Below are 27,995 nucleotides of genomic sequence, written 5' to 3'. Positions count from 1 at the left end.
AATCTGGGCAGACAGTCTCAAAATGTATAAGAGGGGCCTCCGCAATGCCAGAGCAAACTATTACTCAGCATTAATAGAAGAAAACAAAAATAACCCCAGGTTTCTTTTCAGCACTGTAGCCAGGCTGACTGAGAGTCAAAGCTCTATTGAGCCTTGTATTCCTTTAGCCCTTAGCAGTAATGATTTTATGAGCTTTTTTAGTGACAAAATTCTGACTATTAGAGGCAAAATTCATGACCTCCTGTCCTCAGATAGTACCTATTGAACCTCAAACACAGCTGTAAGACCTAATATATATTTAGATTGCTTCTCCCAATTTCTCTTCAAGAACTGACCGCAGTGATTTCTTCATCTAAATCATCATGTGTCCCTTAGACCCCATCCCAACCAGGCTACTTAAGGAGGTCTTACCTTTAGTTAACACTCATACATTAGATATGATAACAGGCTATGTACCACAGTCTTTTAAGGTAGCTGTAATTAAACCTCTCCTAAAAAAGCCCACCCTGGATCCAGAGGTGTTAGCCAACTATAGACCCATATCTAATCTTCCCTTTCTTTCAAAGATCCTTGAGAAAGTAGTCGCAGACCAGCTGTGTGATTTTCTCCATGATAATAATTTATTTGAGGAATTTCAGTCAGGATTTAGAGTGCATCATAGCACTGAGACAGCACTAGTTAAAATTACAAATGACCTTCTGATTGCTTCAGACAAAGGACTCATCTCTGTACTTGTTTTATTAGATCTTAGTGCAGTGTTTGACACAATTGACCATCAAATTCTGCCACAGAGACCGGAACACTTAATTGGCCTAAAAGGTTCTGCACTAAGCTGGTTTAAATCTTATTTATCTGATCGTTTTCAGTTTGTGCCGGTTCATAATGAGTCATCCTTACGTACTAAAGTTTGTTTTGTAGTTCTGCAAGGTTCTGTGCTCAGACCAATCCTATTTACTCTATATATGTTTCCTTTAGGTAACATCATTAGACATCACTCTGTAAATTTCCATTGTTATGTGGATGATACACAGTTGTATTTATCTATGAAGCCAGAAGAAAGTAATCAATTAACTAAACTTCATAATTGACTTAAAGAGATAAAAACCTGGATGAGCACCAATTTCCTGATGTTAAATTCAGACAAAACTGAAGTTATTGTTCTTGGCCCGAAACAACTCAGAGACTCTTTATCTGATGACATAGTTTCTCTAGATGGCATTGAACTGGTCTCTAGCACTACCGTAAGAAACCTCGGAGCACTTGATCAAGATTTGTCTTTTAATTCTCATTTAAAACAAACCTCACGGACTGCATTTTTTCATCTGCATAATATTGCGAAAATTAGGCCTATCCTGACCCAAAAAGATGCAGAAAAATTGGTCCACGCTTTTGTTACCTCAAGGCTGGATTACTGTAACTCTCTATTATCAGGTAGCTCTAGTAAGTCCTTAAAAATTCTCCAGCTAATTCAGAATGCAGCAGCACGTGTACTAACAGGAACTAATAAACGAGATCATATTTCTCCTGTTTTAGCTTCTCTGCACTGGCTCCCTGTAAAATCCAGAATTGAATTTAAAATCCTACTGTTAACTTTTAAAGCTCTAAATGGTCAAGCTCTGTCATATCTTAGAGAGCTCATAGTGCCATATTATCCCACCAGAACTCTGCGCTCGGAGAATGCAGGGTTACTCGTGGTCCCTAAAATCTCCAAAAGTAGATCAGGAGCTAGAGCCTTCAGCTATCAGGCTCCTCTCCTGTAGAATCATCTTCCTGTTGCGGTCCGGGAGGCAGACACCGTCTCCACATTTAAGACTAGACTTAAGACTTTCCTCTTTGATAAAGCTTATAGTTAGGGCTGGCTCAGGCTTGCCTTGTACCAGCCCCTAGTTAGGCTGACTTAGGCCTAGTCTGCCAGAGGACCCCCTATAATACACCAGGCACCTTTGCTTCTTCTCTCTCTCCTTCTCTCTCTCTCTCGTGTCCTATTACTGCATCTTGCAACTCGGCCATTCTGGATGTCACTAACTCAGCTTCTTCTCCAGAGCCTTTGTGCTCCACTGTCTCTCAGGTTAACTCGTATTGTAGCGGTGCCTGGATACTGTGACGTGTGTGGTTGTGCTGCTGCCGTGGTCCTGCCAGTTGCCCCCTGCTGCTGCTGTTATCACTAGTCATACTTCTACTGTTATTATACACATATGATTATTGTCACACATGTATACTATCAGATATTAATATATTATTATTAATTAAAATATTATTACTTTCATTAATGTTGTTGTAAGCTACTGTCATTACCGTCCTGCATCTCTCTCTGTCTCTCTCTCTCTTTCTCTCTCTCTGTCTCATTGTGTCATATGGTTTACTGTTAATTTATTATGTTGATCTGTTCTGTACGACATCTATTGCTCGCCTGTCCGTCCTGGAAGAGGGATCCCTCCTCAGTTGCTCTTCCTGAGGTTTCTACCATTTTTTTTCCCCATTAAAGGGTTTTTTTGGGGAGTTTTTCCTGATCAGCTGTGAGGGTCCAAAGGACATAGGGATGTCGTATGCTGTAAAGCCCTGTGAGGCAAATTGTGATTTGTGATATTGGGCTTTATAAATAAAATTGACTGATTGATTGATTGTTTGATTGATTGATTGATTGATTGAGTTATGACCAAAAACATGTTTTCTGATGTCACAGTGGCCTTGACCTTTGAGCTTGAACTACAAAATGCAAATCAGTTCATCTTGAGTCTAAGGGGACGTGTTTGGCAAATTTAAGGAAATTCCCTCAAGTCATTTCATGAGATATAACATTCACGAGAATCACGAGGTCACAGTGACCTTGATCTTTGACACTAAAATATTTCATCATTGAATCCAAGTGTATGTTTTGCCAAATTTGAGGAAATTCCATTAAGGCCCTCTTGAGATAACATGTTTATGACAATGAGATGAACGTAAGGTCACTGTGACTTTGACCTTTGACCACCAAAATCTATTCAGTTTATCATTGAGTCCAGGTGGATATTTGTTCCAAATATGAAGATGTTCCCTCAAGGTGTTCTTGATATATAGCGTTCACAAGAATGGGACAGACAGCTGACTGGTTGGACAACACAAAAAACATTATGCTCGCGGTCACCACTGGTAATGGCAGTCTTCCCCCAGGAAGCTCCAGTGAGTAAGCAACTTTAATTAAAGCCACAAAACCCCTTCAGCATTGTAAACTATGTTGGCACCACTAGCCGTGCTAAAACTGCTGATGGTGCTATCAGAGCTAACACAGTTAACGCTGCTAGAGGGCAACCTGGGGGAAACAGAAGGCTGGGCACTCTTATATCTTTCAGACAAACTATACCCTGGTATACCATAATACAGTCATACCGCCAAAACCTTATCCATGGCCTTGATGTGCTCAACTTCTTATATTCATATAAAGACAATGGATGAAAACACACATTCATTTGAATTTTCTTTTGCAGATGTTCTGTAAAAGCAGTTATAATTTGCACTACAAGTGAATGGAAACCGGCATGGCTTATGTGTTAAGATCAATCCACTGATGAAGCACTGCACTGTATTTTTGTGGGAAAATGCTGTGATCTTATCAGAACATTGGAGAATATATTTGTACCAAACATGATTTAGAAGAAAAACAGGCCAAATAGTATTGTTACAGAGCTGGTGTCTTTTATAGTGTTGTGTGTATGTTGTTGGAAATCTTGACCATGGTATGAGTCAGATGACGAGATAAGTGGTGAGAACTGAGAAACCATGAATTGGTTTTAAAAAGCAAAACACAACTTATATAGTATAGGCCAAGGTCACAGTGTATAAACTGTAAGTATTTATTGGTAAAACAGTTGTCCTTTTAGTACGTGTAACATATTAATTCATAACAAGGTTATTTGCTACACAGATCTATAATAAGCTGCATTTATGGGGCAAAGACCTGTTAAATCCAGTCATGTAAAATATGCAAATACATGAACTTAAAAACGGTTTTCAGTTTAAGCTGTAGTTTATACCTCAGGGTTAATGGTTTGTTGACACTGTATTCATCATAGCAGTAAAATCACAGTCACAAAACATTTTAAATCTTAGGTACATAGAAACTAGATTGAAGCCATTCTCAGTACTTTTTTGTTATACAAGCCAAAGAAAGCATACTTTTTCAGTTTAAGAAAAAACTTTTCATCCCTGAGGCCATAAATGAGAGGACTGAGACGTCGTGGAGCGAGACTAAACATTATGTAGGTAAAGTACCTGACATTGATAAATAAGCTGAAATTAATCTGAAGAACAGCAGCTTCTATGAATGGACACCACAGCTGGATGAGACAGAGCAGCAGCTGGAAAGCATGAAGAATTACTGTTCTGAGCCCTTTCCGTGTTGACTTTTTATTCTCTCCTGATGCAGTTTTGGCCACTTTCATTATTTTAACATAGGAGAATACAATAGTAATACACATAATCAAGAAGTACAGCTGACTTAAAGCTGACCTCATATGATCCTGCCATCTGAACAACATGAATATCTCCACAGAGCATACACTGTGTTGTTCATACAAGCTAAGAGAGGCTGATGCAAAGAAATTGGAGAAGGCAACAATACAGGGTACAGAGCTGAGGCTGTGAATGATGAGGATACAGTTTATAGCACTGCGTGTGGAGCACAACTCTCCATGGCGCAGGGGCATGCATATGGCCACATAGCGCTCCAGGGTCATTGCTGTCAGAGTAACTGGTGTGAGTATCATATACATAAATACCAGAACAGTGATGATGATGCATAACCAAACATGCATGGTAATTTCAAAAAAAGGTCAAAATAACAAGGACATTAGACATTAATAATACAAAGCTATCAGACAGTAGTGTGACAGCATATAAGATGTAACGTGTCATTGTGTAGAAGAACTCCTTTTTAAAAAAGGTTGCAATGAGCAAACGGTTGATGCAAAGAAAAATCATCACCAGGAGCTGCACAATAATGACCCGGTAATTGATCTGCCGCAGTATAGACTCACCACCAATCAATGAGCTGTTATCAGCCATATCTGTTTTCTAAGTAAACACACAAGTTTTTAAGGTACTGATATAAGTCAGTTCAAATGTCATTTTGTAATTCATCTGTCAATAGGAAATCAAATTTTTACAAAATGAAAAAAACTCAATGTCAAGCTTCTAAGAAAGATGCTGGTTTAAATACAGCAGGTCACCATACCCTCCATGGTGTTCAAACAATGAATGTCTTCTGTGGAGCTCACTGCAGCCTTCTGAGAGAGGGCTGTGCACTGTGAATTTAAAGATTACACCGTCCAAAAATAACAGCAGATGAAACTCTGCTCACCAGTGTCATCACAGTCCGTTCTCATTAGGTTGTCAAATACCAACACTTTTACACGCCCCTCGGTGTGTGATCCAGACACTGAAGCCACGTTTTTGACATCTTTGTGGGCCACACCGGTCTTTCAGCTCACTCAAGTATAATCCCATTTGTGTCAATATTTCATGCTCAAAGCAAAGCTAAGACGTAGTAGAAAGAGTAAGAAAGTCTGTCTAGGGCAGGTGGGTGCGGTGTTGGATGGGTCAAATTGACACAGACCTGCAGCCAGGAGACCACTGTTGGTGTCGCATTTGAACCCAAAAGTCAGTGCTGTTGTAACATGGTCAATGCTTTTTTTTTGTTTTGTAAAGATTATTTTTGTGGGCTTTTTGTCTTTAATGACAGGGAAGAGTGTGAAATGGGGAGACAGAGAGAGAGTGGGGACTGACATGCAGCAAAGGGCTGCGAGCCGGATTCGAACCTGCGGCTGCTGCAGCGAGGCAATGCCTCTGTACATGGGGTGCCGGCACTATCCACTACGCTACCGACGCCCCACAGTCAGTGCTTTTTATCTTACATCTGTCTGTGATGGACTTAAGCTGTGAAATATTTACGAAATTTTGTACTTACTCTGCCCAAAACAGGATATTTTTTTTAATGGTCAAAGTGTTTTTGTAGAACATTATTATGTCACAGTGAAGCTGACCTTTGACCTTTTGGATATAAAATGTGATTACTTCATCATTTTATTTAATTTGACATTTCTGTGGAATTTTGTCATAATTAGTGTTGGGTCAACATATATTTACCCCGCTCGGCGGCACCATAAATGTTGGGGTCAACACACTAGGCTTCACACGGAGGTACCAAATATGTTGGGGTTTAATTGGCTATCGGAAATAATTAATCATTATTATTAATAATTAATAATCATGTTAAATAATGTGACTTAATTAACATTAAATCACCTCGTGGGGCACCATTCCTGTAAAGGGAAAAATGATAGCCAGTTAAAGATATCAGTCTAATAAAATACGCTAAACTATTAATTTAGAGTTTGATTAATAATTAAATTAATGACAAGAACCAAAATTAACATTAACGCCTGAAGGATTTCGGAGTTCTTGACGCAGCAGAGGTTGACTATTCATTCACTCTTGTGCAACATTAAACAGACAGCAGGCATGATTCCAAAGAATTATATTTATTCACAAATTAGCAAAGCAAACCAAACACACAAATTCTAACTAAGTATATACAAGCTTGGTGTGTATGTGTATTTGTGTGTGTGTGTGTGTGTGTGTGTGTGTGTGAGAGAGAGAGAGAGAAAGAAGAGAAAGACAAAGGCGGGTGTGGTGATCAAGGAGCCGTTTAGCTTATAAAACAAAATGGCTGACAACAGAAAACTACCAAAATGGCCGAATCAAGGCTGCTTCAGTTTTGGGGGAGGTGTTTGTCTCTGACCGTGTGGTCGGGACAGAGACAAAGGAAAAGAAGCGGGAACTCTGAAATGCCTGTTTGGGTGTAGCACTGTTGAAAGCCTATTTGTTAATGAGTCTATGTCAATGTGACGTGTGTTGCAAACGGTCTGGATTAGTGCAGAGATTGTTTAGTTGTGTGCAAGAATCTGTTTGTGAACAGTATTAGCAAACTAAACACTTAGCTAAGCCAACTAATCAATGACCTAACTGCAATCTATCACAACAGTAACTCAGTAAACAGCATCAAATCACATACAACAAGTTAAACAGTCTTGCTTAGCCTGTAGAGCTGTGATAAGCTATGCCCAGTTGTTACATTACCGATCCTTGAGTGGATGGGAGAAAGAGTCTCTTGGTGGTGTACTGCTTTGTTAGCTGGCAGAAGAAGGCTGGGAAGGTGTGGTTTCAGCTGCAGTCTTTGTTGTGTCCTTTGTTCCAAAGGTTCTGATCCGAGGAAGCTGGTCGCTCGGGATCCTTGCAGAGTTAGACACTGGGTGCTAACTCACTTAGTTCCTTGTTGCTGGAAAGCTAGTTGCAAACCTTGTGTTTGCAATTGAGTCTGTGATCAGTTGCCCTCCCTTTAGTGGTTTGGGGCTATGGAGCCAGAGTCTGGGCCTCTGGGCGGTTCCAGCCGGTGTGGATGACACAATCAGTTAACACGTGCGCCGAAAGGAAACTGGCTTCGCATTGAGGCTATTTGCGTCGTTCCGCAGGAGGTGTGGCCCTGGCATAATGCAATCAGCAAAGTGTTGTCCGCACCTTCTCCACTCTATGACCCTACGATTCAACTGACATAATTTAACACATATTTTGCTTAATTGGTTTTAATTTAGTGTTCAATCAAAAGTTAAATAATACTTATCACCGACCATTAGTGTTTTTTCATTTGTGAATATTTTTATCTTAATTCGAGTGTTGAAAGAAACTACGTTTTCACCATAATTTTCTTTTTTAACTAAAGTAAGTAAGTAAAATCACAGTAGTGTAGCCAGTACTCAAGTTGTAAAAAAATTAAGGGGGCATGGTGGATTTTATCACATGGGGACATAATTTGTGCTGATGACAGCGCAGAGGGTCTGCCATAGCACACTGCTCTTACATAGTTAGGGTCAAATGCACAGGACAAGTGCAAAATCATTTCTTCTTCTTCTACTTGGGTCAACCGATGATACTAATAATAATTAAAGTCAATTTTGCTTTTAGAATATTGAATTGTAGTGTATTTCTCAAAAAAGCAGTTAGTGGCATATGATCAAAACTGGTATCTAAGGGTTAATTTTTAATTGTGATTAATTAAATCATATAAATTAAACAAGAACCCCTTCATGAAAAAAATGAAATAGAAATTGGGAAAAATGTTGATCTTTATTGATACAAATACAAATATTGTAGGTTCAAATTCCCAACTTCAGGGCATGGAGTGCAAATTGAAACTTAACATATAAAAATATATTAAAAATACAAATAATACAAAATACATAGGACCAATTCTATGGCTGCCTACCCCACTCTCCCCTATCTCATAAAAGTTTCCAGAGATTTTCATAGTCATGCTTTTTGTTCTCAGTATTTCTTGCCCTTGCTTGCTGGCCATAGTTATCCTCTGTGAATGTGAAGAAAACAAGCTCAATATGGTTTTATTAGAATGACTGAGCAGAAATCTTATGCAAGCACATGACATTACTCTTCCAGTTGATTTTTAAGAAAACTACATATTTTCTTGAAAATGCCCAACATTCAAGTGTGGATTTAAAAAACAACAACACTGAAGATAAAATAGTTTTGGGGCTGAAAATAATTTCTCGCCTTCCTTTTAATATCACTGTTTAACCCTATGGGCCCTAGGCCTTTTTGGGGTATTTTTCCTGCCTTTACTTTTGAGCTCATATCACAGTCATTATAAAGGCTACATCCACATGCTATATCTTGTTTTGTTTTTCAGGACAATCTGGGCTACCCAGATTTGCCATCACCACATGTCCTTCTATGTGCCTGTATTTTATATTAATTTTTATATCAATGAAAAAAAAAAATCTGTGTTACTAAATCCTCACATTTTTACATGTATCTCAGCATAGCAAGTTGGGAGTTGACATATTCTGCCATATATGAAGAGGGAAGACTCTCTGGAATCTGGCAGTTGTCCAAAACATGTGGTTTGTGCCAGTATTTTTTCATTATTGCAAGAAATTCCATTGAAGTCAAAAATGTGTTTTATTTGAAGGAAACATGCAATATGTACATCTAAGATAACAGAAAAATAGTAATAATATTATTCCTCACTATATGAAGTGACTGATAACAAGATCTGTATAATGGATTGTAAAGAAATTTGTCAGGTTTTTATTTTGTAGTCAATTGATCTGTATTTTTAGCGTGATGGGATGACAGCACAAAGATGTGTGTGGTATCATTGGAAAGCTCTGGTCCTGCGCTTTCATGTGTTATGCGTGGCCATACTGTGCGACCCTGCATTCGTGAGTAATCCATCCAAGAGTAATGTGTGTGCAAAGCTGTATGAAATCATTTTAGTGTAACTTTATCATTTTTTTCGCTGTGAAAACATTGGACAACCGACAAGTGCTTGGTCTTGTCAGAAAGCTGCGGTTCTGCTGTTTCACGTGATATGGCTTCTCGCTATGACGCGTGGTTGCGGAGAAAATCCATAGAGAAGAACAAGTGTGAATTTGGACGCACTATGCATCGTTCGGTCGCCCTCTATAGGGCACAGGCATAACATCCACGGCGTAGCTCGCTGAGATACTATATAAAAATATCTTTGCATGCGTGGCCTCGCCCACAGTATTTTACTCGATATGCGTAAAACCAAAGGTAAAACTAAATGTTGAAATAGCAGTAATACCACATTCATTCAAAAAATGACACAGGGGATGGAAAGGGGGGATGGCAGTTTTAGAAGGGGGATGATTTTGACCATTTTAATTTCAAGGGGGATGCCATCCCCCCTCATCCCCCCTCAACTCGAGTACTGAGTGTAGCCTAATATTAACAAAACATTTTAAATCTTAAGGAAGTAGAAACTGAATTAAGGCCATTCTCAGTATCATTTCTTATACAAGCCAAAGAAAGCATACTTTTTCAGTTCAAGAAAAAACTTTTCATCCCTGAGGCCATAAATGAGAGGACTGAGACATCGTGGAACGAGACTAAACATTATGTAGTTAAAATACCTGACATTAATAAATAACCTGAAATTAATCTGAAGTACAGCAGCTTCTATGAATGGACACCACAGCTGGATGAGACAGAGCAGCAGCTGGAAAGCATGAAGAATTACTGTTCTGAGCCCTTTCCATGTTGACTTTTTATTCTCTCCTGATGCAGTTTTGGCCACTTTCATTATTTTAGCATAGGAGAATACAATAGTAATACACATAATCAAGAAGTACAACTGGCTTAAAGCTGACCTAATATGATCATGCCATCTGAACAACATGAATATCTCCACAGAGCATACACTATGTTGTTCATAAAAGCTTAGAGAAGCTGATGCAAAGAAGTTGGAGAAGACAACAATACAGGGTACAGAGCTGAGGCTGTGAATGATGAGGATACAGTTTATAGCACTGCGTGTGGAGCACAACTCTCCATGGCGCAGGGGCATGCATATGGCCACATAGCGCTCCAGGGTCATTGCTGTCAGAGTAACTGGTGTGAGTATCATATACATAAATACTAGAACAGTGATGATGATGCATAACCAAACATGCATGGTAATTTCAAAAAAGGTCAAGATAAGAAGGACATCAGACATTAATAATACAAAGCTATCAGACAGTAGTGTGACAGCATATAAGATGTAACGTGTAGTTGTGTAGAAGAACTCCTTTTTAAAAAAGGTTGCAATGAGCAAAAGGTTGATGCAAAATAAAATCATCACTAGGAGCTGCACAATAATGACCCGGTCATTGATCTGCCGCTGTGCAGACTCACCACCAATCAATGAGCTGTTATCAGCCATATCTGTTTTCTAAGTAAACACACAAGTTTTTAAGGTACTGATATAAGTCAGTTCAAATGTCATTTTGTAATTCATCTGTCAATAGGAAATCAAATTTTTACAAAATGATAAAAACTCAATGTCAAGCTTCTAAGAAAGATGCTGGTTTAAATACAGCAGGTCACCATACCCTCCATGGTGTTCAAACAACGAATGTCTTCTGTGGAGCTCACTGCAGCCTTCTGAGAGAGGGCTGTGCACTGTGAATTTAAAGATTATACAGTCCAACAATAACAACAAATGAAACTTTGCTCACCAGTGTCATCACAGCCCGTTCCCATTAGGTTGTCGAATACCAACACTTTTACACGCCCCTCGGTGTGTGATCCAGACACTGAAGCCACGTTTTTGACATCTTTGTGAGCCACACCGGTCTTTCAGCTAACTCCAGTATAATCCCATTTGTGTCAGTATTTCATGCTCAAAGCAAAGCTCAGACATAGTATAAAGATCAAGAAAGTCTGTCTAGGGCAGGTGGGAGCAGTGTTGGATGGGTCAAATTGACACAGACCTGCAGCCAGGAGACCACTGTTGGTGTCATGTTTGAGCCCAAAAGTCAGTGCTGTTTTAACATGGAGTCAATGCTTTTTTTTTTCTTTTTTGTAAAGATTATTTTTGTGGTTCTTTTGCCTTTAATGACAGCTCAGAGTGTGAAATGGGGAGACAGAGAGAGAGTGGGGACTGACATGCAGCAAAGGGCTGCGAACCAGATTCGAACCCGTGGCCACTGCAGCGAGGCAATGCCTCTGTACATTGGGTGCCGGCACTATCCACTACGCTACCGACGCCCCACAGTCAGTGCTTTTTAACTTACATCTGTCTGTGATGGACTTAAGCTGTGAAATATTTACGAAATTTCGTACTTACTCTAACCCAAAACAGGATATTTTTTTAAGTTATGATCTTGAATAATGGTCAAAGTGTTTTTGTAGAATATTATTATGTCACAGTGAAGCTGACCTTTGACCTTTTGGATATAAAATGTGATTACTTCATCATTTTATTTAATTTGACATTTTTGTGAAATTTTGTTATAATCAGCATATGAATTCTTGGGTTATGACCAAAGACATGTTTTGTGAGGTCACAGAAATTGATCTTTGATCTTGGACTACCTAATGCATATCAGGTCATCTGGAGTCCAAGGGGACGTGTTTGGCAAATTTAAGGAAATTCCCTCAAATCATTTCATGAGATATCAAATTCACAAGAATGAGATGGACGAGGTCACAGTGACCTTGACCTTTGACACCAAAAACTTTTAAGTTCATCAATGATTCCAAGTGTATGTTTTGCCAAATTTGAGGAAATTCCATTGCACTCCACCCCTATTTTATGGCGAAAACACCTAAAATGACATACCCAAATTCAAATGACTGTAGCCTCTGAACCGCTCTGACTACATGCATGTATGAGGTCTTGCCAGAAAGAAAACTCCCTGAAGTTTCTTGTGAAAGTGTTAGAAACACTCTAGGTGATACAGAGACAGAGTAATTCAATCAGCAAAGTGTTGTCTGCATCTCCACTCCACTCTATGACCCTACAATTCAACTGACATAATTTAACACATATTTTGCTTGATTGGTTTTAATTTAGTGTTCAATCAAAAGTTAAACAATACTTATCACCGACCATTAGTGTTTATTCGTTTGTGAATATTTTTTATCTTAATTCGACTGTTGGAAGAAACTATGTTTTCGCCGTGATTTTTTTTTTAAACCCCCCCCCCCCGCCCCATCGTCGTATGCTTCGAATTAAATTCATTCTAAGCTCCGAAGCTTTGATTGTCCATAAATGGATTCGAAGGTCAGCCCTAGTTTCAGCTGTAGTTTAAGTTGTTCATAGCTCAGGGTTTGTTGACATTGTATTCATCATAGCAGTAAAATCACAGTAGTGTAGCCAGTACTCAAGTTGTAAAAAAAATAAGGGGGCATGGTGGATTTTATCACTTGGGGACATAATTTGTGCTGATGACAGCGCAGAAGGTCTGCCATAGCACCACTGCTCTTATATAGTTAGGGTCAAATGCACAGGACAAGTGCAAAATCATTTCTTCTTCTTCTTCTTCTACTTGGGTCAACTCATGATACTAATAATAATTAAAGTCAATTTTGCTTTTAGAATATTGAATTGTAGTGTATTTCTCAAAAAAGCAGTTAGTGGCATATGATCAAAACTGGTATCTAAGGGTTAATTTTTAATTGTGATTAATTAAATCATATAAATTAAACAAGAACCCCTTCATGAAAAAAATGAAATAGAAATTGGGAAAAATGTTGATCTTTATTGATACAAATACAAATATTGTAGTTTTGGGGCTGAAAATAATTTCTCGCCTTCCTTTTAATATCACTGTTTAACCCTATGGGCCCTAGGCCTTTTGGGGTATTTTTCCTGCCTTTACTTTTAAGCTCATATCACAGTCATTATAAAGGCTACATCCACATGCTATATCTAGGTTTTTTGTTTTTTTTTTTAGGACAATTTGGGCTACCCAGATTTGTCATCACCACATGTCCTTCTATATGCCTGTATTTTATATTAATTTTTATATCAATGAAAAAACAATAAAATCTGTGTTACTAAATTCTCAAATTTTTACATGTATCTCAGCATAGCAAGTTGGGAGTTGACATATTCTGCCATATATGAAGAGGGGAGACTCTCTGGAATCTGGCAGTTGTCCAAAACGTGGTTTGTGCCAGTATTTTTTCATTATTGCAAGAAATTCCATTGAATCATTCACAAGTCAAAAATGTGTTTTATTTGAAGGAAACATGCAATATTTACGTCTAAGATAACAGAAAAATAGTAATAATATTATTCCTCACTATATGAAGTGACTGATAACAAGATCTGTATAATGGATTGTAAAGAAATTTGTCAGGTTTTTATTTTGTAGTCAATTGATCTGTATTTTTAGCGTGATGGGATGACAGCACAAAGATGTGTGTGGTATCATTGGAAAGCTCTGGTCCTGCGCTTTCATGTGTTATGCGTGGCCATACTGTGCGACCCTGCATTCGTGAGTAATCCATCCAAGAGTAATGTGTGTGCAAAGCTGTATGAAATCATTTTAGTGTAACTTTATCATTTTTTTTTGCTGTGAAAACATTGGACAACCGACAAGTGCTTGGTCTTGTCAGAAAGCTGCGGTTCTGCTGTTTCACGTGATATGGCTTCTCGTTATGACGCATGGTTGTGGAGAAAATCCATAGAGAAGAACAAGTGTGAATTTGGACGCACTATGCGTCGTTCGGTCGCCCTCTATAGGGTACAGGCATAACATCCACGCCGCAGCTTGCTGAGATACTATGTAAAAATATCTTTGCATGCGTGCCCTCGCCCACAGTATTGTACTCAATATGAGTAAAACCAAAGGTAAAACTAAGGGCTCTAGTTTCGCAGACCGGGCGCGGCGGAGGCGCAGCGCACCTGCGCTTCGCCAACTGGGTGTGACCAGGAGGATTTTGTAAGTTTGGCACACCGTGCGCCCTGGCGCAGCTACTCTTCTATCCCACCTCCGTCCCTCCTACCGGCGCAAGTCGGTAAGAGGGAGGAGAGAAGGCGTGCAGTGGGTTTTACACACATCACACCAATCAAATGAGCCCCTCTCCTCGCCCTTAAATGCGCCGTGCGAAGGCATAATGAGAGTTTACTCAATTTGCCATGGCGGAAGAGAGCAGCAGCGTCAGACTGCCAGACTTCTCCCAGGAGGAAACTGATGTTTTGGTCCGGGAGGTCCAAGCTCGCAGTGTCCGAATATACGGAACTGCAAGCAGACCTCCACGGGCTGATGATGCAAAGGTAGCCTGGGAAGAGGTCACCACAATTGTAAATCAATGTTGCATTTCTCTCGTGCGCGCGTGCTCTTTCCCTCTTGCAGTTTCACTCTGTTTCTTTTCTTTTGACTTTTCTAAGATGACAGATGCTGAATATATACTCCCTATCTGATGCTGTAGCTGTTTGTGTTTGGCTGAGAGGGATGTGAACTCATTAGTTTGCAGCTGTGTTAATCAAATCAGGTTGGGTTTCCATTACGTGTGCCAAACATGCCATCGTGCCAAACGGTGCCAATCCCCTTTGATCTGACATCACATGTCACGGGACAGTCGATATAGAGATACATTTATGTGCTGATTGCAGATAGTTGCATTGAATAGTGGTTTTTTGGGTATTTATTGCATGGTTAATGTGCCTGATATTCTGGAAACCTGCCTGTGAGGTTTTGGTGACGTGTGCACTGTCCGCCGGTCAGCCAAACTTCGGCTTACACCGGCTGTGCTCGGCCTGCGCTGACAGTAGACCTGGTTTCAGCTGGTGAGCTTTTAGCGCACCTTCAGCAAAGCCTTTTGGCACGAAACTGTCACTGCGCCAAGCTGGATCTGTTGACACGTCCCAATGCTGCGCCGCCACACCCATCTCAGCGCACTTCAGTCTGCCAAACTACCAAACTGAGCGCGCCTCGGGTTGCGCTGCTCGAAACTAGCTCTGCGTGAGGTTCGTCACCCTGCACCACCCTGCGCTGCGCTGGGAAACTAGAGCCCTAAATGTTGAAATAGCAGTAATACCACATTCATTCAAAAAATGACACAACGGATGGAAAGGGGGGATGGCAGTTTTAGAAGGGGGATGATTTTGACCGTTTTATTTTCAAGGGCGATGCCATCCCCCTGAGTGTAGCCTAATATTAACAAAACATTTTAAATCTTAAGTAAGTAGAAACTGAATTAAGGCCATTCTCAGTATCATGTCTTATACAAGCCAAAGAAAGCATACTTTTTCAGGTCAAGAAAAAACTTTTCATCCCTGAGGCCATAAATGAGAGGACTGAGACATCGTGGAACGAGACTAAACATTATGTAGTTAAAGTACCTGACACTGATAAATAAGCTGAAATTAATCTGAAGTACAGCAGCTTCTATGAATGGACACCACAGCTGGATGAGACAGAGCAGCAGCTGGAAAGCATGAAGAATTACTGTTCTGAGCCCTTTCCATGTTGACTTTTTATTCTCTCCTGATGCAGATTTGGCCACTTTCATTATTTTAGCATAGGAGAATACAATAGTAATACACATAATCAAGAAGTACAACTGACTTAAAGCTGACCTAATATGATCCTGCCATCTGAACAAAATGAATATCTCCACAGAGCATACACTTTGTTGTTCATAAAAGCTTAGAGAAGCTGATGCAAAGAAGTTGGAGAAGACAACAATACAGGGTACAGAGCTGAGGCCGTGAATGATGAGGATATAGTTTATAGCACTGCGTGTGGAGCACAACTCTCCATGGCGCAGGGGCATGCATATGGCCACATAGCGCTCCAGGGTCATTGCTGTCAGAGTAACTGGTGTGATTATCATATACATAAATACCAGAACAGTGATGATGATGCATAACCAAACATGCATGGTAATTTCAAAAAAGGACAAGATAAGAAGGACATCAGACATTAATAATACAAAGCTATCAGACAGTAGTGTGACAGCATATAAGATGTAACGTGTAGTTGTGTAGAAGAACTCCTTTTTAAAAAAGGTTGCAATGAGCAAAAGGTTGATGCAAAGAAAAATCACCACCAGGAGTTGCACATTAATGACCTGGTAATTGTACTGCAGCTGTAAAGACTCACCACCAATTGATGAGCTGTTATAGGCCATATCTGTTTTCTTTTTATGATTTATCTTTTTATTGCTTTTTCAGCATTAGAACAAACAGTGCATTACAGATGTACAAACAACATTCAAAATTAAACGATCAAATAATAACAAGTTAAAAAGAAAAGGACATGCACATTTATCTTGGCAGTCTGTAACACAGGCTGTCATGCAACCTTTAAGCCACGTCATGTCACATCTTATGTTCATCCACTCAGCATAAACACATCAATGCACACAGAGCAAGGATAGGACACAGAGATATCAACTGACATGTTAATCATCTTTACCGATCATCTCCAGATAGAGGGCCACATTTGTTTTCTCAGTAAACACACAAGTTTTTAAGGTACTGACATAAGTCAGTTCAAATGTCATTTTGTGATCCAATAGTGTCAATAGAAAATTCAATTTTTACAAAATGATAAAAATTCAATTTCAAGCTTCTAAGAAAGATGCTGGTTTAAATGCAGCAGGTCACCACACCATACCCTCCATGGTGTTCAAACAATGAATGTCTTCTGTGGAGCTCACTGCAGCCTTCTGAGAGAGGGCTGTGCAGTGTGAATTTAAAGATTACACCATCCAAAAATAACAGCAAATGAAACTTTTCTCACCAGTGTCATCACAGTCCGTTCTCATTAGGTTGTCAAATACCAACACTTTTACACGCCCCTCGGTGTGTGATCCAGACACTGAAGGCACCATTTTGACATCTTTGTGGGCCACACCGGTCTTTCAGCTAACTCCAGTATAATCCCATTTGTGTCAATATTTCACGCTCAAAGCAACAGACATATTACAAAGAGTAAGAAAGTCTGTCTAGGGCAGGTGGGAGCGATGATGGATGGGTCAAATTGACACAGACCTGCAGCCAGGAGACCACTGTTGGTGTCACGTTTGAGCCCAAAAGTCAGTGTTGTTGTAACATGGAGTCAGTGCTTTTTTAACTTAGGTCTGTCCGTGATGTACTGATGTCGTGACATATTCACAACATTTCGTACTTACTCTAACCCAAAACAGGATGTTCTGCTTACCTTGAATAATGGCCAGTGTTTTTGTAGTAGAACACTATGTTGTCACAGTGAAGCTGACCTTTGACCTTTTGGATATAAACTGTGATTACTTCCTCATTATATTTAATTTAACATTTCTGTGAAATTTGTCATAATAAGCATATGAATTCTTGAGTTTTGACTAAAAACATGTTTTCTGATGTCACAGTGGCCTTGACCTTTGAGCTTGAACTACAAAATGCAAATTAGTTCATCTTGAGTCCAAGGGGACGTGTTTGGCAAATTTAAGGAAATTCCCGCAAGTCATTTCATGAGATATAACATTCACGAGAATGGAATGGACGAGGTCACAGTGACCTTGACCTTTGACACTAAAATATTTCATCATTGAATCCAAGTGTATGTTTTGCCAAATTTAGGAAATTCCATTAAGACCCTCTTGAGATAACATGTTTATGACAATGAGATGAACGTAAGGTCACTGTGACTTTGACCTTTGACCACCAAAATCTATTCAGTTTATCATTGAGTCCAGGTGGATATTTGTTCCAAATATGAAGATGTTCCCTCGAGGTGTTCTTGATATATAGCGTTCACAAGTATGGGACAGACAGCTGACTGGTTGGACAACACAAAAAACATAATGTCTCTGGCCATGGCTGTCTCTGCGTTAGCATACGGAAAGATAGTGCCCACTGCCCACCTTCCAGTCCTCACTGGTTAGTTTACATTATCCTTGTCTGCTCTGCACTGTGCACCAGCTAGGTTGGACAGGAGCTTGCTAGCAATGCCACTTGCTCGCGGTCACCACTGGTAATGGCAGTCTTCCCCCAGGAAGCTCCAGTGAGCAAGCAACTTTAATTAAAGCCACAAAACCCCTTCAGCATTGTAAACTATGGTGGCACCACTAGCCGTGCTAAAACTGCTGACGGTACTCTCAGAGCTAACATAGTTAACGCTGCTAGAGGGCAACCTGGGGGAAACTGAAGGCTGGGCACTCTTATATCTTTCAGTCAAACTATACCCTGGTATACCATAATACAGTCATACCGCCAAAACCTTATCCATGGTCTTGATGTGCTCAACTTCTTATATTCATATAAAGACAATGGATGAAAACACACATTCATTTGAATTTTCTTTTGCAGATGTTCTGTAAAAGCAGTTATAATTTGCACTACAAGTGAATGGAAACCTGCTTGGCTTATGTGTTAAGATCACTCCACTGATGAAGCACTGCGCTGTATTTTTGTGGGAAAATGCTGTGATCTTATCAGAACATTGGAGAATATATTGGTACCAAACATGATTTAAAAGAAAAACAGGCCAAATATTATTGTTACAGAGCTGGTGTCTTTTATAGTGTTGTGTGTATGTTTTTGGAAATCTTGACCATGGTATGAATCAGATGACGAGATAAGTGGTGAGAACTGAGAAACCATGAATTGGATTTAAAAAGCAAAACACAACTTATATAGTATAGGCCAAGGTCACAGTGTATAAACTGTAAGTATTTATTGGTAAAACAGTTGTCCTTTTAGTACGTGTAACATATTCATTTATATCAAGGTTTTTTCTACATAGATCTATAATAAGCTGCATTTAGGGGCAAAGACCTGTTAAATCCAGTCATGTAAAATATGCAAATGCAAGAACAGAAGAAAGGTGTTCAGTTTAAGCTGTAATTTAAGTTTTTCATACCTCAGGGTTAATGGTTTGTTGACATTGTATTCATCACAGCAGTAAAATCACAGTCACAAAACATTTTAAATCTTAAGTACGTAGAAACTAGATTAAAGCCATTCTCAGTACTTTTTATTACACAAGCCAAAGAAAGCATACTTTTTCAGTTCAAGAAAAAACTTTTCATCCCTGAGGCCATAAATGAGAGGACTGAGACATCGTGGAGCAAGACTAAACATTATGTAGTTAAGTACCTGACATTGATAAATAAGCTGAAATTAATCTGAAGTACAGCAGCTTCTATGAATGGACACCACAGCTGGATGAGACAGAGCAGCAGCTGGAAAGCATGAAGAATTACTGTTCTGAGCCCTTTCCATGTTGACTTTTTATTCTCTCCTGATGCAGTTTTGGCCACTTTCATTATTTTATCATAGGAGAATACAATAGTAATACAAATAATCAAAAAGTAAAACTGATGCACAGCTGACATAATATGATCATGCCATCTGAACAACATGAATATCTCCACAGAGCATACACTGTGTTGTTCATACAAGCTAAGAGAGGCTGATGCAAAGAAGTTGGAGAAGACAACAATACAGGGTACAGAGCTGAGGCCGTGAATGATGAGGATACAGTTTATAGCACTGCGTGTGGAGCACAACTCTCCATGGCGCAGGGGCATGCATATGGCCACATAGCGCTCCAGGGTCATTGCTGTCAGAGTAACTGGTGTGAGTATCATATACATAAATACCAGAACAGTGATGATGATGCATAACCAAACATGCATGGTAATTTCAAAAAAGGTCAAGATAAGAAGGACATCAGACATTAATAATACAAAGCTATCAGACAGTAGTGTGACAGCATATAAGATGTAACGTGTCGTTGTGTAGAAGAACTCCTTTTTAAAAAAGGTCACAATGAGCAAAAGGTTGATGCAAAGAAAAGTCATCACCAGGAGCTGCACAATAATGACCCGGTTATTGATCTGCCGCTGTATAGACTCACCACCAATCGATGAGCTGTTATAGGCCATATCTGTTTTCTTTGTATGATTTATCTTTTTATTGCTTTTTCAGCATTAGAACAAACAGTGCATTACAGATGTACAAACAACATTCAAAATTAAAAGATTAAATAATCATAAGGAAAAAAAGAAAAGGACGTGCACATTCATCTTGGCAGTATGTAAAACAGGCTGTCATGCAATATTTAAACCACATCATGTCACATCTTATGTTCATCCATTCAGCATAAACACATTAATGCACACAGAGCAAGGATAGGACACAGAGATATCAACTGACATGTTAATCATCTTTACCGATCATCTCCAGATAGAGGGCCACATTTGTTTTCTAAGTAAACACACACGTTTTTAAGGTACTGACGTAAGTCAGTTCAAATGTCATTTTGTAATTCATCTGTCAATATAAAATTTGATTTTTACAAAATGATAAAAATTCAATGTCAAGCTTCTAAGAAAGATGCTGGTTTAAATACAGCAGGTCACCATACCCTCCATGGTGTTCAAACAATGAATGTCTTCTGTGGAGCTCACTGCAGCCTTCTGAGAGAGGGCTGTGCACTGTGAATATAAAGATTACACCGTCCAAAAATAACAGCAAATTAACTTTTACACGCCCCTCGGTGTGTGATCCAGACACTGATGGCACCATTTTGACATCTTTGTGGGCCACAACGGTCTTTCAGCTAACTCCAGTATAATCCCATTTGTGTCAATATTTCACGCTCAAAGCAACAGACATATTATAAAGAGTAAGAAAGTCTGTCTAGGGCAGGTGGGAGCAGTGTGGATGGGTCAAAGTGACACAGACCTGCAGCCAGGAGACCACTGTTGTTGTCACGTTTGAGCCCAAAAGTCAGTGTTGTTGTAGCATGGAGTCAGTGCTTTTTTAACTTATGTCTATAATCCCATTTGTGTCAATATTTCATGCTCAAAGCAACAGACATAAAGAGTAAGAAAGTCTGTCTAGGGCAGGTGGGATGGATGGGTCAAATTGAAACAGACCTGCAGCCAGGAGACCACTGTTGGTGTCACGTTTGAGCCCAAAAGTCAGTGTTGTTGTAACATGGAGTCAGTGCTTTTTTAACTTACGTCTGTCCGTGATGTACTGATGTCGTGACATATTCACAACATTTCGTACTTACTCTAACCCAAAACAGGATGTTCTGCTTACCTTGAATAATGGCCAAAGTGTTTTTGTAGAACACTATGCTGTCACAGTGAAGCTGACCTTTGACCTTTTGGATATAAACTGTGATCACTTCATCATTTTATTTAATTTAACATTTCTGTGAAATTTGTCATAATAAGCATATGAATTCTTGAGTTTTGACTAAAAACATGTTTTCTGATGTCACAGTGGCCTTGACCTTTGAGCTTGAACTACAAAATGCAAATTAGTTCATCTTGAGTCCAAGGGGACGTGTTTGGCAAATTTAAGGAAATTCCCGCAAGTCATTTCATGAGATATAACATTCACGAGAATGGAATGGACGAGGTCACAGTGACCTTGACCTTTGACACTAAAATATTTCATCATTGAATCCAAGTGTATGTTTTGCCAAATTTGAGGAAATTCCATTAAGGCCCTCTTGAGATAACATGTTTATGACAATGAGATGAACGTAAGGTCACTGTGACTTTGACCTTTGACCACCAAAATCTATTCAGTTTATCATTGAGTCCAGGTGGACATTTGTTCCAAATATGAAGATGTTCCCTCAAAGTGTTCTTGATATATAGCGTTCACAAGAATGGGACAGACAGCTGACTGGTTGGACAACACAAAAAACATAATGTCTCTGGCCATGGCTGTCTCTGCGTTAGCATACGGAAAGATAGTGCCCACTGCCCACCTTCCAGTCCCCACTGGTTAGTTTACATTATCCTTGCCTGCTCTGCACTGTGCACCAGCTAGGTTGGACAGGAGCTTGCTAGCAATGCCACTTGCTCGCAGTCACCACTGGTAATGGCAGTCTTCCCCCAGGAAGCTCCAGTGAGCAAGCAACTTTAATTAAAGCCACAAAACCCCTTCAGCATTAGCCTGAGTGTCAGACTGAAGCTCCCAGAACCTTCAGTCTGACATCGCCTCCACTGAAGGCGATTTGCAAGGGGGAGGGAATTAGATTTTTCCCTAACCAATCAGTAGAGATCAATGACTCACCCAGAATCTGACGTTATTAGTATCCATGCCTCAGGGATGGGCATCAGTTTTCGATTATCGATGATTGATTGTTAAGGCTTTTGATCGATCACAAATAATTTTGATCGATAGTCACAGTGTTTCCCCTACACTGCCTGGCATAGGTCCGGTGAGCCGCTGTGCCAACGAGACCCCCGCCCGACGAGCAAGGCGGCTCGACGGGTCTACGAGACCCCCACCGGACCTATGCCAGGCAAAAAATCAGAAACAGACGGAGGCTCTCATTGCTCTCCAAAGCCTCGGCGGCTTCCCTTGAGGCCTCTGAAAACACTACGCCATTGAAAGACGGAGGTTTTGCTGAAAACTGAAGCCTGTAACTGGCAACAGTTGTAAACACCCAGGGGTGAACTACTCATGCGCGCCATTCTTCCTCTTTGGCCTGGGGTGCTTGAAGCTCAAAACTGGGGCAGCTGTGCTCTCTTGCGACAGTCTGCACTGCACTCTTTTGTTTTCTCTCTTTTGAAATACTCGTTTATCAATTAATCGATAATTGATCGTTAATTGTTTTGATTATTGAATAATGAATTTTGATCGTTTGCCCATCCCTATCCATGCCTCGGGGGTGCCGAAAACAATCGAGCATTGCCCGTTTAAAATGTCTCCGTCGTCGTGCACGCCCAGCTGCATCGCCGTTAAATCCAGATTAGCAGCTTCCTTAATTTCGTCCTCCATTAATGCGAGTAGTGGCGAAATACCTCAATAGCATCGTTAATGTAGTCTGTAGGATCTGTAGCGGTCGCCATTGTTACTATCCTCACCAGTTACCCACTGGTGCACAGCTTGACATCAGCTTGCTGCTGATTGGCTAATTGCTAGACCTGCCCCCACCCACGGCGTTCATTTGTATGGAGCTATATTTGTGTCTTTATTACATGCGAGAAAATAAATGATATGAGAGGGGAACAAAAATGTTTGAGAGAAAAAAAAATATTTGAGAGAAAAAGTTTTCACACTGATAGCAAAAAATAATAATATTTGAGACTAAAAAAAGTTTTGAGAGAAAGTACTTTGTTATAGAATATAAAAAAATAATTTGAGATTTAAAAAATGATTTCCAAGAAAAAAAACTCTCTCAAAAACCTTTTTTTTACTCTCAAATACTATTTTTTGCTATCAGTGTGAAAACATTCTCTCTCTCTCTCTCTCTCAAAATAAAAAATTGTTTCTCTCAAAACATTTTCCTTCTCTCTCTCAAAACCTAAGTCTTTGCTCTCTTGTCAGGATTTTGCTTTCGCTGTAAAAATAATGTCATGGGCGGGGCCACGTTCCTATTGGCCAGTCTCAATCGAATTGACAGCTAGGTGAGGATCGTCTTGGGAGTCGAATTCAACTGAATCATTCATCCACCATGGTGGATTCACCGGCATAGATGCGCTGCGTTATTTGGGAGTGGAGACTCCAATGTTTGGGTAAGATGATGACACACACAATTGATGGGTAGCTAGATGAGGAAGTTGGTTATCAAAATCATTCCTATAATGAATCCTTTTTCTCACCTAACGTTATTTTACCGAGATTGTGTTATTAGTTGCACTAGTCAGCTAGTGTTAACTTTACATCTAGCTAGGTTATCCCATTAACGTTATTTTACTACGGTGCTTTTCTCTTCCAACATCCCATGTGTGGCAGGGTGAGCACTGCTACACCTCTGCCCTTAATTGGCATCAGCTGGGCTTAATTTCCAGTTGTCGGAGCCTAATTGCGCAGTGGTGGCACCTGCGTTATTTGGTCTTCCCCTCACGGGCGCGCTCACTTCTACCTGGCGTTTACCTGGCGAGGGCTGTGTGTGGCGTGCTCTGGTTGGCGTGCTTTGTGTGTGTCGTGCTCCGGTTTCTGTACCCAAACTTGGGACTCATAAGGTAGGCATGGGTGCTGCAATGTTTGTGTACTGTCAAAGCGTATTATGATGTCACAGCTGCTGTGACTCTTCGCTTTACAGCGGCGTTGGCCGTTCCTGTTGTGTGCAGCTTCGGAGGGGACTTTGAAAAGCGTGGTGTCTGCTCTTCCTCACTGCGAGACGGTTTGAGCTGTGCGCTGTGCGTTAAGCTCCCTTCACTCCGGTAAGCTCGCTTTGTTTTTTTATTTCTACTTCTGCTAGTTCTGTTAACTTTATGTTAACAGGTTGTCCTGCTCTCTGTCCTGCTGTAGCTGAGGCCACAGCTTGTGGCTTCTTCTCCTCCTCTGCACACTGTGTGGGGCCGCACTCCGTAGCCCGGTGACGTGGGCCGTCAGCTGGGCATCCTGAAGGACGGCTATCCACGGCCTCCAGCCCCGGTGCGGCCGCTCTGTTTTCCACTGCTGTTCTGCCGGTTTTCCACAGACTGATTAAAGCACACTGTAACGCGGCTGTGCATTCATGCGGCTTTGGACCTCTGTGTTATATTTGGAAGTCCGTCTCCTGTCCCCATATTTACCAGTGTACGAATCTGTGTGACCTGTTGTTAAGAGTAGTCTACAGGTTTGAGTGTATTCCCTGGGGTGCAATTCCACAGGTGGCGTTGTCGGTTCATTTCCCTCTCCTCTCCATTTGGCCACACATGCGTAACGTTAATGTATGCATATCCGCTTCCAAATAACGCAGCGCATCTATGCCGGTGAATCCACCATGGTGGATGAATGATTCAGTTGAATTCGACTCCCAAGACGATCCTCACTTCAATTTGATTGAGACTGGCCAATAGGAACGTGGCCCCGCCCATGACATTATTTTCACAGTGAGAGCAAAATTCTGACACAAAAGCAAAGACTTAGGTTTTGAGAGAGAGAAGAAAAATGTTTTGAGAGAAACAATTTTTTTTTTGAGAGAAAATGTTTTCACACTGATAGCAAAAAAATAATATTTGAGAGTTTGAGAGTAAAAAAAAGTTTTTTGAGAGAGTTTTTTTCTTGGAAATCATTTTTTAACTCTGAAATTATTTTTTTTATATTCTATGACAAAATACTTTCTCTCAAAACTTTTTTTAGTCTCAAATATTATTTTTTGCTATCAGTGTGAAAACTTTTTCTCTCAAATATTTTTTTTTCTCTCAAACTTGTTTTTCCCTCTCATATCATTTATTTTCTTGCATGTAATAAAGACACAAATATAGCTCCATACATTTGTCCTTCCATTGTTTGGATGAGATAAATCGCAAATTCATTGTAGTATGCCAGACCAGAGATGCAAGCCTACTCAGTTGAGTGGGCGGGGTCTATGGTCTGGAACCAGGCTACTTCAGCATTGTAAACTATGTTGGCACCACTAGCCGTGCTAAAACTGCTGACGGTGCTATCAGAGCTAACATAGTTAACGCTGCTAGAGGGCAACCTGGGGGAAACAGAAGGCTGGGCACTCTTATATCTTTCAGTCAAACTATACCCTGGTATACCATAATACAGTCATAACGCCAAAACCTTATCCATGGTCTTGATGTGCTCAACTTCTTATATTCATATAAAGACAATGGATGAAAACACACATTCATTTGAATTTTCTTTTGCAGATGTTCTGTAAAAGCAGTTATAATTTGCACTACAAGTGAATGGAAACCTGCATGGCTTATATGTTAAGATCACTCCACTGATGAAGCACTGCGCTGTATTTTTGTGGGAAAATGCTGTGGTCTTATCAGAACATTGGAGAATATATTGGTACCAAACATGATTTAGAAGAAAAACAGGCCAAATATTATTGTTACAGAGCTGGTATCTTTTATAGTGTTGTGTGTATGTTTTTGGAAATCTTGACCATGGTATGAGTCAGATGACGAGATAAGTGGTGAGAACTGAGAAACCATGAATTGGATTTAAAAAGCAAAGCACAACTTATATAGTATAGGCCAAGGTCACAGGTCAAGGTCAAGTATTTATTGGTAAAACAGTTGTCCTTTTAGTACGTGTAACATATTAATTCATAACAAGGTTATTTGCTACACAGATCTATAATAAGCTGCATTTATGGGGCAAAGACCTGTTAAATCCAGTCATGTAAAATATGCAAATGCAAGAGCTTAAAAAAGGTGTTCAGTTTAAGCTGTAGTTTAAGTTTTTCATACCTCAGGGTTAATGGTTTGTTGACATTGTATTCATCATAGCAGTAAAATCACAGTCACAAACTAGATGAAAGCCTTTCTCAGTACTTTTTGTTATACAAGCCAAAGAAAGCATACTTTTTCAGTTCAAGAAAAAACTTTTCATCCCTGAGGCCATAAATAAGAGGACTGAGACATCGTGGAGCAAGACTAAACATTATGTATGTAAAGTACCTGACACTGATAAATAAGCTGAAATTAATCTGAAGTACAGCAGCTTCTATGAATGGACACCACAGCTGGATGAGACAGAGCAGCAGCTGGAAAGCATGAAGAATTACTGTTCTGAGCCCTTTCCATGTTGACTTTTTATTCTCTCCTGATGCAGATTTGGCCACTTTCATTATTTTAAAGTAGGAGAATACAATAGTAATACACATAATCAAGAAGTACAACTGACTTAAAGCTGACCTCATATGATCATGCCATCTGAACAACATGAATATCTCCACAGAGCATAGACTGTGTTGTTCATAAAAGCTTAGAGAAGCTGATGCAAAGAAGTTGGAGAAGACAACAATACAGGGTACAGAGCTGAGACAGTGAATGATGAGGATACAGTTTATAGCACTGCGTGTGGAGCACAACTCTCCATGGCGCAGGGGCATGCATATGGCCACATAGCGCTCCAGGGTCATTGCTGTCAGAGTAACTGGTGTGAGTATTATATACATTAATACCAGAACAGTGATGATGATGCATAACCAAACATGCATGGCAATTTCAAAAAAGGTCAAGATAAGAAGGACATCAGACATTAATAATATAAAGCTATCAGACAGTAGTGTGACAGCATATAACATGTAACGTGTTGTTGTGTAGAAGAACTCCTTTTTAAAAAAGGTCACGATGAGCAAAAGGTTGATGCAAAGAAAAGTCATCACTAGGAGCTGCACAATAACGACCTGGTAACTGTACTGCAGCTGTAAAGACTCACCACCAATCGATGAGCTGTTATAGGCCATATCTGTTTTCTTTGTATGATTTATCTTTTTATTGCTTTTTCAGCATTAGAACAAACAGTGCATTACAGATGTACAAACAACATTCAAAATTAAAAGATCAAATAATAACAGGGAAAAAAGAAGAGGACATGCACATTTATCTTGGCAGTCTGTAACACAGGCTGTCATGCAACCTTTAAACCACGTCATGTCACATCTTATGTTCATCCACTCAGCATAAACACATCAATGCACACAGAGCAAGGATAGGACACAGAGATATCAACTGACATGTTAATCATCTTTACCGATCATCTCCAGATAGAGGGCCACATTTGTTTTCTAAGTAAACACACAAGTTTTTAAGGTACTGATATAAGTCAGTTCAAATGTCATTTTGTGATCCAATAGTGTCAATAGAAAATTCAATTTTTTACAAAATGATAAAAACTCAATGTCAAGCTTCTAATAAGGATGCTGGTTTAAATAGAGCAGGTCACCACACCCTCCATGGTGTTCAAACAGCGAATGTCTTCTGTGGAGCTCACTGCAGCCTTCTGAGAG

General features: G+C 39.9%; 1 protein-coding gene and 4 pseudogenes across 1 annotated transcript; all 5 read right to left on the bottom strand.

Annotated features, from left to right (window-relative positions):
• Positions 1-4,100: 4,100 nt before the first annotated feature.
• On the bottom strand, positions 4,101-5,043 carry LOC144462681 (odorant receptor 131-2 pseudogene; annotated as a pseudogene).
• A 4,816-nt stretch (positions 5,044-9,859) lies between these two features.
• Positions 9,860-10,777, bottom strand: LOC144462845 (odorant receptor 131-2 pseudogene; annotated as a pseudogene).
• Positions 10,778-15,564: 4,787 nt separating this feature from the next.
• LOC144462680 (odorant receptor 131-2-like) lies at positions 15,565-16,482 on the bottom strand. Its single transcript, XM_078166781.1, has one exon. It carries the CDS (start codon positions 16,480-16,482, stop codon positions 15,565-15,567), a length of 918 nt encoding a protein of 305 aa, XP_078022907.1.
• A 2,818-nt stretch (positions 16,483-19,300) lies between these two features.
• LOC144462679 (odorant receptor 131-2 pseudogene) lies at positions 19,301-20,223 on the bottom strand (annotated as a pseudogene).
• Positions 20,224-26,528: 6,305 nt separating this feature from the next.
• LOC144462678 (odorant receptor 131-2 pseudogene) lies at positions 26,529-27,452 on the bottom strand (annotated as a pseudogene).
• Positions 27,453-27,995: the final 543 nt, after the last annotated feature.

The sequence above is a fragment of the Epinephelus lanceolatus genome, chromosome 4 (genome assembly GCF_041903045.1).
Source record: "Epinephelus lanceolatus isolate andai-2023 chromosome 4, ASM4190304v1, whole genome shotgun sequence".
Lineage (NCBI taxonomy): Eukaryota > Metazoa > Chordata > Actinopteri > Perciformes > Serranidae > Epinephelus > Epinephelus lanceolatus.
This window is presented reverse-complemented; position numbering and strand designations above follow the sequence as displayed.